The sequence below is a fragment of the Lutra lutra genome, chromosome 13 (assembly GCF_902655055.1).
Source record: "Lutra lutra chromosome 13, mLutLut1.2, whole genome shotgun sequence".
In the NCBI taxonomy this organism is placed as follows: domain Eukaryota; kingdom Metazoa; phylum Chordata; class Mammalia; order Carnivora; family Mustelidae; genus Lutra; species Lutra lutra.
The window spans coordinates 4,842,816-4,861,424 of NC_062290.1; the positions used below are offsets into that span (position 1 = coordinate 4,842,816).

General features: G+C 42.1%; 2 protein-coding genes across 3 annotated transcripts in view; one reads left to right on the forward strand and one right to left on the reverse strand.

Moving 5' to 3' along the window:
* Positions 1-2,628, forward strand: part of ECM2 (extracellular matrix protein 2) — a 33,237-nt gene extending 30,609 nt beyond the window's left edge. For both annotated transcript variants that reach the window (XM_047701068.1, XM_047701069.1), the window contains exon 10: positions 1,754-2,628. In XM_047701068.1, coding sequence (XP_047557024.1) covers positions 1,754-1,922 — 169 coding nt within the window. In that variant the 3' untranslated portion in view covers positions 1,923-2,628. The remainder of the gene's footprint in view (positions 1-1,753) is intronic.
* The window catches only part of CENPP (centromere protein P), a 219,170-nt gene that overhangs the window by 70,515 nt on the left and 130,046 nt on the right, over positions 1-18,609 (reverse strand). The window lies entirely within an intron of this gene.

Consider the following 18,609-nt stretch of genomic DNA (forward strand, 5'->3'; position numbering starts at 1 on the left):
ATTTTAACTTACGGGTTTTTGTATTTGGAATGTTTTAATCAAGTATAACTATTGTTCCTAAACCCCACTCCTTGGCGGGTGGTAGCCCTCTGTGGGTCCTGGGTGGTGCACTTCTCCGCCCCTACTGTGCACCTGTGACAGCCTTCTTTCAGAGGTCCCCACGTCTCCCTCATGGGAGCAGCATTCACATCACACGCCCCAGACTGGGGACCAGGCATGTTCCCTTCTAAAGTGGTGTTACAGTTTCGCGGCCTTGCAGTGAATTACCAGGAAATACGTATTTTGTAAAGAAAAAAAGAACAGGACTTCGTACTGATGGTCCCAATTCTAATTTAACCATATAGAGTATTCTCTGTTTTAAATTTGTTTATCTCAGACTAGGAATCTAGGTTCCCAGTAACATTAACTAATTATCTTACAATATACAAATAATAGTTTCAAAGTAAGAATGCCATTATCACAACAACAAAAGTACTGAATGAAGTATATGGTGTTTTAGGGAACTCTCTATTTGTCTTTAAAATATGATCCTCGAGGACATGTGGCAGAAGTATAGTGGTTTTCAAACTCTGTGACATGTCAATGACCTGACACTCTGATAAGGGTTTTAGCTGGTTTTTGGTTTGTAGGAAATGCTATTTCCTATTTAATATTATTTTGACTATGTTAAATGATTATAAAATTCCAAAGTCAAAACTGTAACAAGGTATATGAAGTCTTTCTTCTTTGCAGGTCCCATATGCGATACTCCATCATTCCCCACAGGTTAATTCTTTTAAAATTATTTGGTAGTATCCCTCGTATTTCTTTTTGCAAATATAAGCATACGTGCACACATTCATATTCCCCATCCATCCCACAATTCCCACACGAATGATGACACAGAAAGATTTTTTTCTCTCTCGCTCATTATTTTTTTTTACTCAGTATGTCCTATCACTCTTTAACAATATACAGAGAATTTCCTTAGTCTTTTTACAACTGACCAGTATTCCATTATGTGGATATTTTATTTAATCAGTTCCTTAGACATCTACTAGGTTTCCTGTCTTTTACTACTACAAACAATCCATAAGGCATAACTTTGTTTGGATGGCATTTTATATTTTTCTGACCTAACTCTGGATGAGGTTCCTAGCTGAGTGAAGGGAGATGCTGCCTGGTCCCTGGTCCTGGTCCCTCCCTCCAGGGATGGGGTTCCCGCACAGCCCCAGGACCAGACCATGTTAATGAGCTTATGAATGTTTCTGTGTGAGGCAACCCTTGTCAGTGGTGCTGGTGTGGCAGGATACTTGCAGTTTGCGTTTCTCTTGTCATTAATGAAACTAAGCACCTCTTCATGTTCCCATTTCATTTCTTTTTTTCTTCAGTGAACTTGGTCAGCCAGGCATTTCCCTCTCTTCTTTTTCTGCCTGGGTTTTTAAGAAGGCTTTGTACATTAGCCCCGTTATTGCAAAAAAAATTCTCCTAGTTTGTCATGTCTCTTAACTTTGCATTTTTAAAAGATCTGTAGTCGATTTATTAATCTTTCCTTTTAGTGTTTCTCATTTTTGAGTCAAGGGAGATTTTTTTTTTTCCGTTCCCAGGTTATACTTTATTCTACTCCTATGGCTTTATTTTGCACATCTTTGACATATTTGAAATTTTTTCTAGTATACAAGAAAAACATCCAATTTTATTTTAGGAACCAAAACATTTTAAAACAAATGTACAATTTAACTCCTGCTGACTTGTATCATCTATTTTTCCTCAGGAATATTCTTCCAGAACAAATTTGCAACGCTGAAGAAGATGGTGATTCAACCCTGGAGCATCTTCATCTTGAAAACAATTTTATTAAAACAAGAGAAATATCATCCTATGCATTTTCATGCATAAGATCATACTCAAGTATAGTTCTTAAACCACAAAATATCAAGTAATTCCAGGTTTTTGTTCACCACTTCTAACCTGTCCTCTTACATTTGCGGCAGCAGCATCTGTCATTGACAAGTGAGACCCCACCTGACTTGCCACCCCACAGAGAAACAACCAAAACATGCCCCACGTTTCCTTCTCCAGCACTTTTAGTGAAAGTTTCAGCTTCACACTCCAGAAAAGAAGTCCTCTCCCTGCAAGCTTCTTTACAGAACAGGATGTTATTCACTGTTCACTTAGACTGGGAAAATCCGGAGCAAAATAAGTAATGACCTTTACAACTGGCCTGAGTATTGCTATTAGCTGGGACCCTCAAAGCCCCTTTAAAAATCATTTGTGTTATGGTTCAAGAGCAAGAAGTGTACGACAGGAAAAAATAATAGCTGGAATTTATGAATTAGTGTTCTGTTAGTTTTCCTACTGTTAAAACAATAATCTATTCATTTTCTATAAGATCCTATGCTACAATTATTGTATAATATACTTAATGATTGGCTTTGCTCTAATTCTTCTAATAATCACACATGTGAAATTAAAACACTACTGTCACGTAATTTCCTGGTTTTGAGAATTGTAGTATGTTTACATACTGGTTTTTAACATTAGAGGAAGCTGGGAGGAAGGTATATGTGAACTCTACACTATTTTTGAAACTTTTCTGCAAGTCTAAAATTTGTGTCAGTATAAAAAAATTTAAGAATATGCTCATTATTCTTTATTCAAGATCAAAAGATTTTATGGAAAGTAGTGGAGTTTGTTTAAAAGATACGAATTGTCCTTGCTACAACCTTATAAATATAAACCTAAGCACGCGTTTTTGAAAATTTTTACTCCATTGGTCATTGTTAGTACCTACCTTCTTTGCCCTAACGTGCTCACAAGTATCCTTTTATTCAGTTCAATTTAACATAAAGCTCTTAGCATTTACTATGTACTAGAACCTACCAAAACCATATGGTATTAAAATTTTCATTATGTAATGATCTTTTGTCATTATTTCTAGACTAATTTATAAAGGACACATATAGAAACTGTGTTGACTTCTCTTGCTGCTCTCAGTTTTGTGTCTGCAAAACACGAGACTAGGAGCTTATACTCAGGTCACTCCAACTTTTCAAACTTCAGTGACCCCATCTTGCAATAGTTGTCTCCCCACCCGAGGGAGCTCCCAGCCTGACTTCACAGAGAACCAGACAGCCATGAGAAACATCTGCAAGTGTGGCATGCAGGTACATGCACTTATCACCGACCTTCCAGATCAAGGTGCTAGCCACCAGCATAGTCACCAAAGCTAGTTCCTGAGCAACTTTCCAAGATGTGAGTTTGATTTTATACCACTTGAACTAATTCTGTTTATTTATTATTTTTTAAAGATTTATCTATTTATTCGAGAGCCTGAGAGTGAGTGCATGGGGTGGGGGGCAAAGGGAGGAAATCTCAAGCAAACTCCCTGCTAAGTGCAGAGCTCGATCTCATGACCCTGCCATCACGACCAGAGCTGAAACTGAGTCGGACACTCAACTGACTGGGCCACCCAGGAGGCCCTTATTTTTTTTTTTATTTTTTTTTTTTTAAGTAATTTCCACACCCAGTGTGGGGCTTGAACTCACAACCCTGAGATCAATAGTCACATGCTCCATGGACTGAGCCAGCCAGGCACGCCAAGCTAATTTTATTTCTAAGCCCTTCCTTCTAAGCATCCTCTTGTAATAGCTAGGATTTTGATATTGTAACATGAACAATAACAATATGATGACGGCTGTTAGAATCAGGGCAGGTGGCTAAGAGCAGAAGCAGAATCTTATGGAACAAAAAGTTGAGATTTATAACCAGTTAAGAAAAGTAGGACCATAATTAATTTAAACTGGCCAACTTGAACGTAAGAGACAAAACAAGAAGATACAGTCACTCATCCCTTTAACAAGAACCCTTCCATTATACTTCCTGCTGTGTTAATATAAATGCACTGACATAATCATTTAAGGAGCTAGGCAGCAATGTGTAAGGTGAACCTGTCAACAGAGTTTGCATGCTAGGACAATGCTGATGGATACTGAGCCATTTCTCCAACTGACTTGAACCTATGTTCCAGATGCTGTTGTAGAGAGAGACAGGGATGAAGAGAACTGACGAAGTCTGCTCTCTGGGAACACACAGTGTGGTAGGGAAAATAAGCAGGATATCAGACAGACAGTCACATCAAGGCCAACCAAATGCAACAAAGTCAGCAGAACAGGGTGGTAATGTGGTGAAGCTGGGGTCCTTTGCTCCCAGATCCTGGGTCTCGGGACTGTGCAAGCCCCATCACCCACATTGAGGTGCTGCCTCCAATGCAGCTGTGGAGTGACCCCAGGTCCTGGTGTACATGAAGACCTCCCTGTGCAACTGGGGTACCCTGCCAGGAACAGAATCTCTAGGAAGGCTGGAAATCAGAGTGACTGAAGGAAGAACTGCTCCTAAGTTGGAAGACACTTTTATTTCTGATTTTATAACTTAAAATATAAAATATGTCTAGCACTGAACTTGTTCAGCCTTGAAATTTCATCATTTCCTGTACAGGAAGTTTTAGTTCCATTAAAAAAAAGTGATAAATGTCTTTATAGCAAATATTCTTCGTGATGTAATGTTACAAACAAACAGATGTTCTGCTTGGCTTCAGAAATACGCTGTAATTATGAGCACACATGTACACTAAGAAAGTTCTGGTGTAGCTATGACCAAAAATATTAATGGTGTGTTATCTCTGCACACACATAGAAAGAATGCTAACTATATATATACTAAATATAGTAAAAACTACATTTTTACTTTTCAGATATGGCTTAAGATTATTACAAAAAAGCTCTAAAGATATGACATGGTCAAAGACACATAAAGCCTGGAATTATAAGGAAATAACTACACCAGGAATCAGGGCTGGGTGCCCACCTTGGTCTCCAATTACTTGTTTACAGCCATTTTACTTGTTGGGGATCACTCCCTTCAATTATAAAACAATGTATCTGGAACGGACCAGTGGTCTTCAAGGGGTCTGTGGTGCCCTGGGCTGAAAGTGTCCCTGAAGAAGTACGCGGACTCCCCTTCAGACAGAGCAACTCTGCTACCTCCAGAAAGATGAGCTGTGCCTGCCCGCCCTCGCTTTTTCTTAGAACCAATGGACAGGTGCTGTCTGAATCACAAACCGAACTTAACGATTTACAAAGAACATGCACCTAAGTCCATGGTCCTTCCCTAACCCTCGGCCCAGCTCCCTTCACTCCTACAACACATGGCTGGAGACCTTGGCCTGAGCATGGACTACAGCCCGCCTGGACGTGGCCAGCCTCCCCGTGTGCTGGGCAAGGACGTCTATTTGGCGTGTCTGCTCCTTTGCAGCTGCACCGCAGTGGGGTGGGACTGCTGCCCTCTGACCTGACCCTGGAAAGCAGGTGGCTGGGGGAGCACAGAATTAGATGCTGCGGCAAGGGTTGATAGGAGCCACTTGGAAGCAACATGGGGCATGTGGCTGAGCCAGGACTTACTCTGAAGTCCAAAAAGCAGAAAGTCTAGACACCTGAGTGGGCGCTGGGCACCTGGTGCAGTGGGTGCTGCCAACAGAGGTGAGCAAGATCCAACGGCCTGTCCGCGGGCTTGCGCTTCCACTGACTCCACACATCACCCAGGGAGTCAGCCTCACCAAGTCAATTACTTTTTAAAGATGACCGCTTTCATTAACATAGAAAAAAAGCTGTTTGTTTATTATCAGTTACCAGAGTGGAGCTACTACAGCTGTTGATGTGCTAGACTTGGAATTAAGTCACCATTGGGTCATAATCGATTCGATTTAATTAGCGTGAATGTCAGGGAGGCACATTCACAAGGGCAGAGGGTATAACAACTAGTCTTGTATGGAGGTAATGTGCCTGTTCTTTATTTTGAGTGTATGATCTATTGATAAAGCCGCTTTGATGCAACCATTCTGATGCCAAAATATATGATGACACCAGTATGAGGGGATGAATTGGAAGCAGGAACGTTGTGACACTACCTAAAAACAAACCATCAGATTTCCACCTTGAATTTTCCAAGCGATAAGCTTCATTCCAACTCTGAGATTCTAGAGACTGAGGTAGAAGACAAGGTGGGGCCAAGAACGAATGGAGAGATGGGCTGAGGTTAGGCTCCATCTTTGAGGATGCATATGCTTGTCAAATGTGCATATCTTAGAAGGGGACTGCGTAATTCTAAATGGATTTCCGTCATTCTCTGAAAATTTACCTCTATCTCAAATGGTCTGTGCACTGAATAATCCTTTGGTTATATTTAAATTTCTTTAGTTGTTTAATAATGGCAGTTTCGGGGCACCTGGGTGGCTCAGTGGGTTAAGCCTCTGCCTTTGGCTCAGGTCATGATCTCAGGGTCCTTGGATCGAGCCCCACACTGGGCTCTCTGCTCAGCAGGGAGCCTGCTTCTGCCTGCCCTCTGCCTACCCGTGATCTGTGTGTGTCAAATAAATAAATAAAATCTTAAAAAAAAAAAACCATAGAAAAAAAGAAAAAAAATTCATTTTTTGTAGTGTCTTTGTCTGGCTTTGGTATCAGGGTAATGCTGGCCTCACGGAAATGAATTTGGAAGTTTTCCTTCCTCTTTTATTTTTGTGGAATAGTGTGAGAAGAACAGGTATTAGCTTTCTTTAAATGTTGGGGAGAATTCACCTGTGAAGCCATCTGGTCCTGGGCTTTTGTTTGTTGTTGGGAGTTTTCTGATTAGTGATTCAATGTCTTTGACGGTTACAGGTGTATTCAAATTTTCTGTCTCTTCCTGATTCAGCTTTGGGAGCTTATAGGTTTTTAGGAATTTATCCATTTCTTCAGGATTGTCCAATTTGTTGGCAAATAATTTTTCATAATATTCTCTTATAATCCTTTATATTTCTGTGGTGTCCGTTATTATGTCTCCTCTCTCATTTCTGATTTGAGTCCTGTCTCTTTTTTTCTTGATGAGCCTGGTAAAAGTTTATCAATTTTGTTTACTTTTTCAAAAACCAACTGCTGGTTTCATTAATCTGTTCTATTGCTTTTTTATCTATTTCATTTGCTTCTGCTTTAATCTTTTTTTTATTTTTTTTAAGATTTTATTTATTTATTTGACAGACAGAGATCACAAGTAGGCAGAGAGGTAGGTAGAGAGAGAGGAGGAAGCAGGCTCCCTGCTGAACAGAGAGCCTGATGTGGGGCTCCGTCCCAGGACTCTGAGATCATGACCTGAACCGAAGGCAGAGGTTTTAACCCACTGAGCCACCCAGGCGCCCCTGCTTTAATCTTTATTATTTCTTTTCTTCTACTGGTTTTGGGTTTTGTTCTTCTTTTTCTAGCTCTTTTTGGTGTAAGGTTAGGTTGATTGAGATTTTTCTTGCTTCTTGCTGTAGGCCTGTATTGCTCTAAATTTCCCTCTTAGAACAGCTTTTGCTGAATCCAGTGATTTCGGACCATTGTGTTTTCATTGGTCTCCATGCACTTTATTTATTTATTTATTCATTTATTTTAAGATTTTGTTTATTTATTTGACACAGATAGAGAGAGAGAGAGCACAAGCAGTCAGAGTGGCAGGCAGAGAAAGAGAGAGAAGCAGGCTCTCCGACAAGCACAGAGCCTGATGGGGGAATCAGTCCCAGGACTCTGAGATCATGACCTGAGCCAAAGGCAGCTGTTTAATGGACTGAGACACCCAGGTGTTCCATGAGTTGCTCTTTCATTTCTTGACCCACTCATAGTTTAGCAGCATGTTATTTAGTCTCCATGTATTTGTCTTCTTTTTAGACTTTTTCTTAGGATTGATTTCTCTTTTCACAGTATTGTGATCAGAAAAGATACATGATATGATTTCAATCTTTTTGAATTTATTGAGACTTGTTCTGTGACCTAGCATGTGCCCTATTCTGGAGGATGCTCCAGAATAGGGCACTTGAAAAGAATATGTATTCTGCTGGTTTTGGATGGAATGTCCTGAATATATCTATTAGGTCCATCTAGTCAAATGTGTTGTTCACAGCCACTGTTTCTGTGTTGATTTTGGTCTGGATGATCTGTCCATTAATGTAAGTGGGGTATTAAGGTCCCCTACCATTATTAGAAAATTCCATATTAAAATCTCTGATGGGGGCACTTTAGTGGCTCAGTGCATTAAGCCTCTGCCTTTGGCTCAGGTCATGATCTCAGGGTCCTGGGACTGAGCCCCACGTTGGGCTCTCTGCTCACCGGGGAGCCTGCTTCCCCCCCCCTCTCTGCCTGCCTCTCTGCCTACTTACTTGTGATCTCTCTCTCGCTCTGTCAAATAAATAAATAAAAATCTTTAAAATCTCTGATGAACACAGATGCAAAAATCCTCAAAATATTAGCATCTAAATCCAACAATATATTAAAAAAATAATTCACCATGATCAAGTGGGATTTAATCCAGGGATGCAAGAGTGCTTCAATATTTGCAAATCAATCAATGTGATACATTGCATCAATTAGAGAAAGTAAAAAAAAAATCACATGATCACCTCAATAGATGTAGAAAATGCATCTGACAACGCACAACAACAATTTACCATTTAAAACAAAAACCCTCAACAGGGGCACCTGGGTGGCTCAGTCCTTTAAGCTGTCTGCCTTCAGCTCAGGTGATGGTCCCAGGGTCCTGGGATTGAGCCCCATATTGGGCTCCCTGCTCTGTGTGGAGTCTGCTTCTTCCTCTCCCTCTGCCCTTCCCCCTGGTTGTGCTCTCCTCTCTCCTCTCTCTCTCTCTTATTTTATTTTAAATAAAATCTTAAAAAAAAACAAAACCCTCAACAAGATAGGTTTAGAAGGAACATACCTCAACCTAATAAGACCTAATATATGAAAAACCCACAGCAAACACCATACTCAATGGGGAAAAACTAAGAGCTGTCCCTCTAAGATCAAGAACCAGACAAGGATGTTCAATCTTACTACTTTTATTCAACATAGTACTGGAAGTACTAGCCATGGCAATCTGACAAGAAAAAGGAATAGAAGGTATCCAAATTGGTGAGGAAGAAGTAAAACTTGCACTATTTGGAGATGACATGATACTACATATAGAAAACCTTAAAGATTCAAATGCAAAACTACTACAACTGATAAATGAATTCAGTAAAGTCACAGGGTATAAAATTAATATACAGTAATCTGTTGCATTCCTATACACTAATAATGAAGCAACAGAAAGAGAATTTAAGAAAACAATCCCATTTACAGTTAATTGCACCCCAAATAAAATATCTAGCAATAAACTTAACCAAAGAAGTAAAAAACCTGTACTCCAGATCTATAAAACACTGATGAAAGAAACTGAAGATAACATAAACAAGTGGAAGGAGAGTCCATGTCTATGGCTTGAAAGAACAATATTGTTAAAATGTCATACTACCTAAAGCGATCTACGGATTTAATACAACCCCTACCAAAATACCAAGAGCATTATTCATAGAACTAGAATAATTCTAAAATTTGCCTGGAACCCCAGAAGACCCTGAACTGTTAAAGCCATCTTGGGAAGGAACAAAGCTGGAAGTATCACAATCCCAGATTTCAAGATACACTGCAAAGCTATAGGAATCGAAACAGAAAGAAACACACTGAGGGGCGCGTAGGTGGCTCGGTTGGTTAAGTGTCTGACTCTTGGTTTCCGTTCAGGTCATGATCTCAGGGTTGTGAGATAGAGTCCTGTGTCAGACTCTGTGCTGGGTGTGGAGCCTGCTCGGGATTCTCTTTCTCGCTCTCCCGTGCACTTGTGTTCTCTCTCTCACTCAGAAAAGAAAGGAAAAGAGAAGAGAAGAGAAAGAAAGAAAGGAAGAGAAAGGAAGGAAGGAAGGAAGGAACGGACATGGTGATCAACAGAACAGAATACAGAGCCCATCTATAAATCCATCCTCTTATGGTCAATTAATCTACAACAAAGGAGAAAAGAATATACAACGAGGAAAAGAGACTCTCTTCAACAAATGGTGTTGAGAAAACTGGATGGTTACATAAAAAAGAATGAAACCAGACTACTTTCTTATCCCATACATAAAAATAAACACAAAATGGATTGAAAACCTAAATGTGAGACCTGAAACCATAAAACTCCTAGAAGAAAACACAGGCAGTAATTTCTCTAACATCCATCAAAACATTTTTCTGGATAGGTCTCCTGAGGCAAGGGAAATGAAAGCAAAACTAAATTACTGGTACTACACCAAAATAAAAAGCTTTTGCACAAGAAAGGTAACCATCAACGAAACAAAAAGACAACCTACTGAATAGAAGAAGATATTTGCAAGTGATTTATCTGATACGGGATTGATATCTAAAATATAAAAAGAACTTACACAACCTAACACCCCCAAAACAAGTAATGTGATTGTAATGGGCACCAGATCTGAATAGACATTTTTCTAAAGACATCTAGCTGGCCAACAGACACCTGGAAGGATGCTCAACATTACTAGTCATCAGTGAAACGCAAATCAAAACCACAATGAGATACCACCTCACACCTGGCAGAACGGCTAAAATCAAGAAAACCAGAAGTAACAAGTGTTACTGAGGATGTGGAGAAAAAGGAACCCTTGTGCACTGTTGGTAGGAATATGAACTGGTGCAGCCACTATGGAATAGAGTATGGAGGTACCTAAAAAAATTAAAAATAGAACTACCATATGATCCAGTAATTTTACTCTTGGGTATTTACTCTAAGAAAATGAAAACACTAATTTGAAGAGATATATGCACCCCTATCTTTATTGCAGCATTATTTATAATAGCACGACATAGAAGCAGGCCCCATGTCCAACAGATGAATGAATAAAGAAGGTGTGGTGTATATACACAATGGAGTATTACTCAGCTGCAGAAAGAACGAAACCCTGGTATTTGCAACATAGACTTACAGGTGTAATGCTAGGTGAAATACGTCCAGCTAAGACAAATACCAAATGATTTCACTCATATGTAGAATTTAAGAAACAAAGAATGAAATAAAACAGAGATGAAAAAACCCCAGCCTCTTAAATACAGAGAACAAACTGGTTGCCAGAAGGGAGGTGGGTGAGAGGGAGGGTGGAACAGGTGAAGGGGCTTAAGAGTACGTTTATCGTGATTAGCAGTAAGTAATGTGCAGAATGTTGAATCAGTATACTGTACACTTGAAGCTAATACTTCATGTTAATTATACTTGAATTTAAAAAAAAAATGACAAAAACTACCCACAGCGCTAGTTTAAATCTGCCTCTGCACAATGTCCTCCGGTACAAACGCACGGGCACTTCTAGGGGCAGCGAGGTCAGTATGATTAGCCCATTCGCACATAATGTGATTATTCCAATAACCTTTCAATAGTATGTAATATAAACCTTTAAATTCATTGTTGGCAGCGGGTGGGGGGGGCACCTGGGTGGCTCAGTCGGTTAAGCATCCAACTCTTGATTTCAGCTCAGGTCATGATCTTAGGGTGGTGAGATAGAGTCCACGGCAGGCTCTGTGCTCAGAAGGGAGTCTGCTCGGACATTCTCTCCCTGACTCTGCTCCTCCCCCAAGCTGGTACGCACACATGTGCTCTCTCAAATAAATAAACATTCTTTTTTTTTTTTTAAGATTTTATTTATTTGACAGACGGAGATCACAAGTAGGCAGAGAGGCAGGCAGAGAGAGGAGGAAGCAGGCTCCCCGCTGAGCAGAGAGCCTGATGCGGGGCTCGATCCCAGAACCCCGGGATCATGACCTGAGCCGAAGGCAGAGGCTTTAACCCGCTGAGCCACCCAGGCGCCCCATAAATAAACATTCTTAAAAAAAAATAAATTCAGGGGCAGCTGGGTGACTCAATCATTAAGCATCTGCCTTTGGTTCAGGTCATGATCCTAGGGTCCTGGGATCTAGTCCTGCACCCGCTCCCTGCTCAATGGGAAGCCTGTTTCTTCCTCTCCCACTACCCCCACCCTCACTTGTGTTCCCTCTCTCGTTGTCTCTGTCAAGCAAATAAATAAATATTTAATGAATAAACAAATAAATAAATTCATTAGGAAGTGCTAATAAATTTTAACACTTGTTTTAAAATAATTCTAGATTTAGTAAGTATGTGAAAATTTAAACCACAGATGATTAGCTAAAGGATAAGCCCCCCACCCCCTTTTTACTGGTGGCACACATGGTATCAAGTGTAGTATTAATGTGCTGTAGGCAAAAATGGTTTCCCTGAATTGACAAATTTAGATCTGGGGTAACAAAGAAAGACTGTGGTATAATATAGGAAGTAACTGGCACTGAATTCAGAGGAAGGAAAAGCATCTGGCTTGAGGGGCCTTGACATAGGATCTGAGTCAGCGGAGTGGAGGGAATGAGCAGAGGTGAGGAGGGCTCAGGAGACCAGACTTAGCACAAGGAGAAGCGAGGGCTCTGTGAGCTCTGAGGGAGGGAGGTCAAGAGAACAGCGGTGTCAGGAAGGGACGTGAGCCAGCACTGTGGGGCTGATGCGATCAGCAGAGGTGACAGCAGGAAGAGCAGAAACAGGAATGGGTGTAACAGAGACTTGTACAGAAATATGCTGGGACAGCTGGATGCCAGCCAAGAGACACGAGAGAAGGGAGCCAGAGAGAACTGTTCATGCCTCAGGGACACTGTGGAGAGGCTGACAGGAAGGGACAGTTTGGGCAAGAACATGCTAAATTTGGAGGTTGCCATAGAGTTCAGGCAGGACGATAGGAAGAGTGAGAAAGTTGGGGATCTATAGGCAAGGACAACTCAGGAGATAGCAGGGGAGCTGAACCCTAATGGGCAATGGCTCCCAATGTCAATGGAGTGAAGGAGCCAAGCTCACTGCCAGTTTCCATCTGAGCACATAAACTTCTGGGGTACAAGACAAGATATGCCTGGAAGCCTGGCCTCCTCTCACCCGGCACTTGGGACAGGTGCCACCACCATGCTGACAGATCTGGTGTCATGAGTTAGGTGCACAGTGATTATTTATTGCATATGTGGTGCTGAGTGGTAGACGGATGAGGGTATATCAAGTTTTTCCAAAAAGGTTGTAAAACTAGAAGAACAGAGACAAGCTGTTTCTGGCTCCCTCCATTCTGAGCACCGACTGGTACTAAACGGACTGCTGACCCCAGGTCTGGACGGCTCAGCTTATGAGCCCTCCAGCACTGCTACAGCAACACGGCTCCCAAGCAACACAGAAAGGAATCTGCAAACTCTGAGGACTTTTAAAGGAAAAGTAAGACATTGAACTGAAAAAGATTTATACAGGGTCCTAAAATAAATAAAGAATTTATCTTATCAATATTTCCTGACATGAACATCAGAAAACACAGAGTATTTTATAAACAACTAAGCTATGCTTTGACAACTGGTAATACCCAGTAACCAAATGATTGTTCTGCATAATAACAACATCGACTATGTTCTCGAAAACCATCATTTAAACATACCATGAATTACTAGGTTCATGGATGCTGACATAAAAGAAGGAACTACTCAAATTCTGCTGTTTCAGTGAAATCTCAAAGGGCGGTTGAAATCCCTGACATCTATTCCGCCTCCTTCCCTTATTTAGAAAACAGAAAGTTTCCTCATAGGAGATGTATTCGCAGACTGAAGATGACTGAATTATTTCTCTGTCCATAGTTGAATGTAAATTCAGATCCTCAACTTAAAGTTCAAAAATATTAAAAGTATGCATGAGGGGCACCTGGGTGGCACAGTGGGTTAAGTGTCCAACTCCTGATTTCGGCTCAGGTCATGATCTCAGGGTCCCAAGATAGAACTGTGCAGGGGGCTCCGTGCTGGGCATGCAGCCTGCTTGGGATTCTCTCTCCTCTCCCTCTGCCCCTCCTCCCACTCCCTCTCTAAAATGAAACGAAACAAACAAACAAAAAAACACACACGGAAATAGTCGGAAGTTTCTGGCTAGCTCTAACCTATATAAGAGAACTCCAGGGTCTGCAAATACAGAATTCTATTGAAACATGAGGTCCGTCTCTTAGAGTTAAAAATCAAGAACAAAGTATCATGGTTCTGACCTGGAGTCCCCATTAGCTGTGGACGTGGTCATGTTACTTAGACCCTGATTCCCAGTGTCCCAGCACATGACATTGGGGGGCACACCATCTACCTTCCCAGGCTGCTGGGAAGGTCAAATGAGAGCCCATCCATCACTGAGCTGAGCACAGGGCGGACATGGGATCAGGTGAGCATCCATCCCTTCACTGAGAGGCGTCAGAAACAGGCAGGCACGGAGGTCTGCTGATTTGCTCAAGGCTGCCTGGACTCTAGCTATGGTAGACACTAATTATTCCAGGTAATTGATTTCTTAGATTATGAAATATAGTGGGGAAAGGAGTGGGTGTACTGCAAGAGCTGGGGTCGGCGGGATGCTGTGGCATGTCCGAGGCTCTCCCAAGCCTGGAGCCTTTCTCACACCCTCTGCACAGAGAAGAGCAAAAGCAGCATGGAGCACAAGCAGCCGGGGTCTCCAGAAACACACAGTGAGTGTGGGATGCAGAGTCCAAACTACTCTTCATCACAGACAGGAATAATTTAGAAAATCTTAATTATTGTAAGAAAGAAAAGTAAGTCTGACTTATAAATGTGATTCACTGTGATTACTTGTAACACCGAGATGGGGGAAAATTATTTAAAACAGCCAGCCAAACTAGAAGAGTATGTAAATAAGAAAGGGGTCCTACAGATAAGATCCCACTTAAAAGATACCCCACCAGGGGTCTGCAGGGATAGAGTCCGTCTGCGAGCAAGCCTTGGCCTCCCGGTCCAGCAGCCGGGTGCAGCATGCGCATGGTCCCGTGGGGGAGCTCACGCATTTCGTGGCTCTCCCTACAGTCTGCTGTCAACAGGCCAGTCGTGTGTTAGCACACGTGGGAGTCTGGCCGCCTGAATGCTTCAGCACACTCTAACATGTTACTCACATGTCTCTGCCCTGATGTGCCAAACAGGAACAGTGTCGAGACCATGAGCACTGCTGGAATTTGGTTTGTCACAAACTGGTATGTACAAAGAACTTCTAACTCTGTAAGTGGGCCTCAGTGATCACACAATTGAAAATTAAAGGCATGACTATTTCTTCTTTGAAGTTACATTTCTCTCTACATGAAAATGGACACAATCAAAACTTAGAGTCCAGCATATTTTTTCCTTTACACAAAATGTGAAGAATGTGAATCCACACAAGGGAAAGCAGATTGCATTAAAAATAACATGTGATTGCACTAAACACGTCTTAGTTTGGAACAGAAAAGGAATGCATCATGCTATTGAAATGTCATGGTGTGTTTCTAAGTAACAGAGTCTCGGTAGTCAAATAAACTTACATTAAACTATCAACTGATAGAAGCAAATCTTTTTATAAGAATCTGCAAAAGGCTGACTTGTTTTATGTAAGTTGAGAATTACATTCACAATTAGCAAATTTATACTGTCTGAAATACTGATTCTAGGGCAGTAGTTCTTAACTATTGGAAGGATGGACCCCTGTGAGGGTCTGATGGGAGCTATCACAAGCCCTCCACACAGAAAGACACACGTCTACTAATAGTTAACATGTATCAAGAGACTCATAAAGCCTTTCTCAACCCCCTAGGGATTCACGCACCCTGGTTAGGAAACCCTGTGCAGAGGAACCGCTTACTCAACCTAAAATTTCACATCTAAGTATTTCACTAGAGGTAAGGATAAATCAGCTAAAATTAAGGCTACCTGCCTTTCCCCCCACAGGGATTTAGCAATATTTTTAAGGCCAAAGACAAGTTGAAAGAACAATACAATGACCATCTCTATACTCTTCACCTCTATTCACCAATTAACACTATTTTGTCTATTCATTTTATCTCTTTCTCTCTCCCATGTTCATGTCTGCACACGCATAAGAATTTGCAAGGGACAGGCTGGACCATTCGAATGCAAGCTGTGGATGTCATAAGACTTGTCACCTAGGACCAGAGGACTCCTGAGAGCACGGAGAGCTCCTGACATGACTGTGGGGCAACAGTCACAGCCATCAGCAAACCCAGGACTGTCTCACCACAGCCCATACTCAGAGTTCTCCCCTGTCCAACCAGGCCTCAGGGCTGTGTGTGTGAACCGTTTTACATGTGGACCTTCCAGTTTCCCGTGAGCGACCTACAACAGCAAACCCTGCCCAGGGCAGAGTCTCACCCCCTTTGCTGTTCTGAAGGGTACCGGCCAGCTCTCTTGTAAAATGTCCCCTGCTTGCAGTTGTCTGACTGGACGTAGATAAAACATGTCTGGCAGGAATCCCACATAGGTGATGTTGGGTGGGCGCATTACTGGTGATTCTGAGACATTTCATTGAGGTGGTACCATCTTCCCCTGGTAATTAGAAACAGTCTGTAAGGTAAGACTTTGGGTCTGTGTGACCATCTTGCCATCCAGTGAACTTCCAGTCACTCTTTTTGCCTAAATCAGTTAGCACACGGCAGGGGTCCCAGCAGGTGGACTGTCCAGCTCTGGCTCCTTCTGTCCTGATCAGGGGCATTCTTCTATAGGAAAAGTGCTATCCCTTTGACTCTCCTTACTCTGTTACTACAAGCATTTTGCATTCGACATACTCTAATCCACGGCCACCCTTGTGCTGTGAGGTGCTCACACTGTGTTCACATTGGCTTCCAGACTCTGTCCACGTGCCTGTGGTAAACTCTGCACACTCCAATGCTGGCTGGCATGAGATGTTTCAAGCATATCTTGTGCTTTCCCTGGCCCCAACATCGTACTTGTCATTTCTCCTAGGACCCTTGTTTGTCCTTCCAGTGGGAAAGAGTCCTTAGAAACACAGGTATGGAAGTCAGATGCATGAGCTTTCAGGTCTTCTCGTTGGAAAGAGCGAGAAAGTTTATTTAAAACAAAACTATTGCTTGTGCCCTTTCCTCAAAGCAAATTGACTCTTGAGGCATTATTTAAAAGTATCTGGCATCCATACAATATTATAAACTTATTGCAGTAAGTCCTTTGATATTCAAAAATTCAACTCAATTCATTAAAAATGTTTTTATTAACATATAATGTATTATTTGTTTGGGGGGTATCAACTCAATTCACTTTAAATAACAACTTATGTCATTAACTCATTTTCAGAGCAAACCCTCCAACTGAGGGCACAGTAGGTAGAGGAAGGAGAGCAGCCCGGAACCAGGATCCAGGAGCCTGTAGGAAGGAGGTTGCTGCCACCAGCTCAGTCAATTGCTGGAATTGCACAGGATGTCACGGCCAGCTTTGTCACACTGTTTTTTTAAAGATATGCTATAAATTTGGACTTTGACATAAAATTTCCTGTTTTGTAAAAATGCCATATGCTCCAAACAAAACACATCTGCAGGCTGAATACTGTGCATGGGTCATGACCTGCAGTGTAAATAATTAATCCTAAAGCACAGAGCCCAGTCCACCCTGGGCATTTCCCCTACCCAACCTCCGGGTTATGCAGGAAGAGCAGACACTGTTTACATCCTCAGGTTTGATGGCCCAGAACATTCCTAAAATCGTACTCACAAGGCCAGCCCCCTCCCACCCCTTAGGGCTTCCCCCACAGCTCTTTGCTGCTTTCCCTCAAAGCACTTACACCATTTTGTGGAATGAGCAATCGACCGCACGATTCCTTGTAGCGAGAGATGCTACACAATCCACTCCAAGGCGCTCAGAAGGCCAAAAATGCCAGAAGCCACTCGACAGACATCACACAACTCAGCCTCTTGGTGATTCCTGAGTTTAAGAACATACCTCTTGAGGCCGCAGACAACTACTTTATTCCTAATTTGTAGGAGAGGATTCCCAAGGGCCTTTCCAGTTCTCCTTTGTTTGGATCAAGACTACTGCTCCCCATTTCCACACTAGGAGAAGGTCAGGAAGGGGGTCTGAGGAATTATATGCAAGGGTGCCTGGTGGTGAGTTGGCTGGGTGTCCAACTCTGGATTTCAGCTCAGGTCATGATTTCACAGGTATGGGATCAAGGCCCGCATCGGGCTCTACGGTCAGCACAGAGTCTGCTTGAGACTCCCTCTCCCTCTCCAAGATAAATTTATGCATGAACTTGGATACAATTAAGCAGTTTATTTTTATTTTTGCCATGGTTGGAATATATCAGGCTATGCAAGAAATCTGTGCTGAGGTTCCTTCTGTGGCAGAGTGTTCCTGTTCATGTCAGCATAGAGAACATTACTTGTTCAGTTTTGTAATTAATCTTGTTTACAACATAATGTGCACATTGTTCGTGATTCCTAAGGATATTGTTTTGATAGAATGAAATTAATTCTCCAGTTTTTAGAGGAAAGCCTAATGAGGGAAAAACAAAACAATAAAGTGTAGGAAACAAACGTGTAGGAAAAAATCGGGTCCCATCCACAGGACGCCTACAGGAACCCACAATGGAAGCTTTTCTCCTTCTGATGCTTTAGGGAAGACAGGGCACATGGCTGGGTCTGGAACAACAGCATGCATGTGAGGAAAACCTGTGCTGTCTTTCCACAAGGCGTGTATGCATGAGGGTCTTCTCTGCAGGGCTGTGGGAGGGGTCCGGCCGAGTCTGCAGAACGGGTAAACAAACCAAATACACAGCCATCCCCTGGCACTACTCCTGGGCCTACTTCCTTCCCCAGCCTTTGACCAAAGATCAAAGCAAGGACGGGAGAAAGACAGGGTA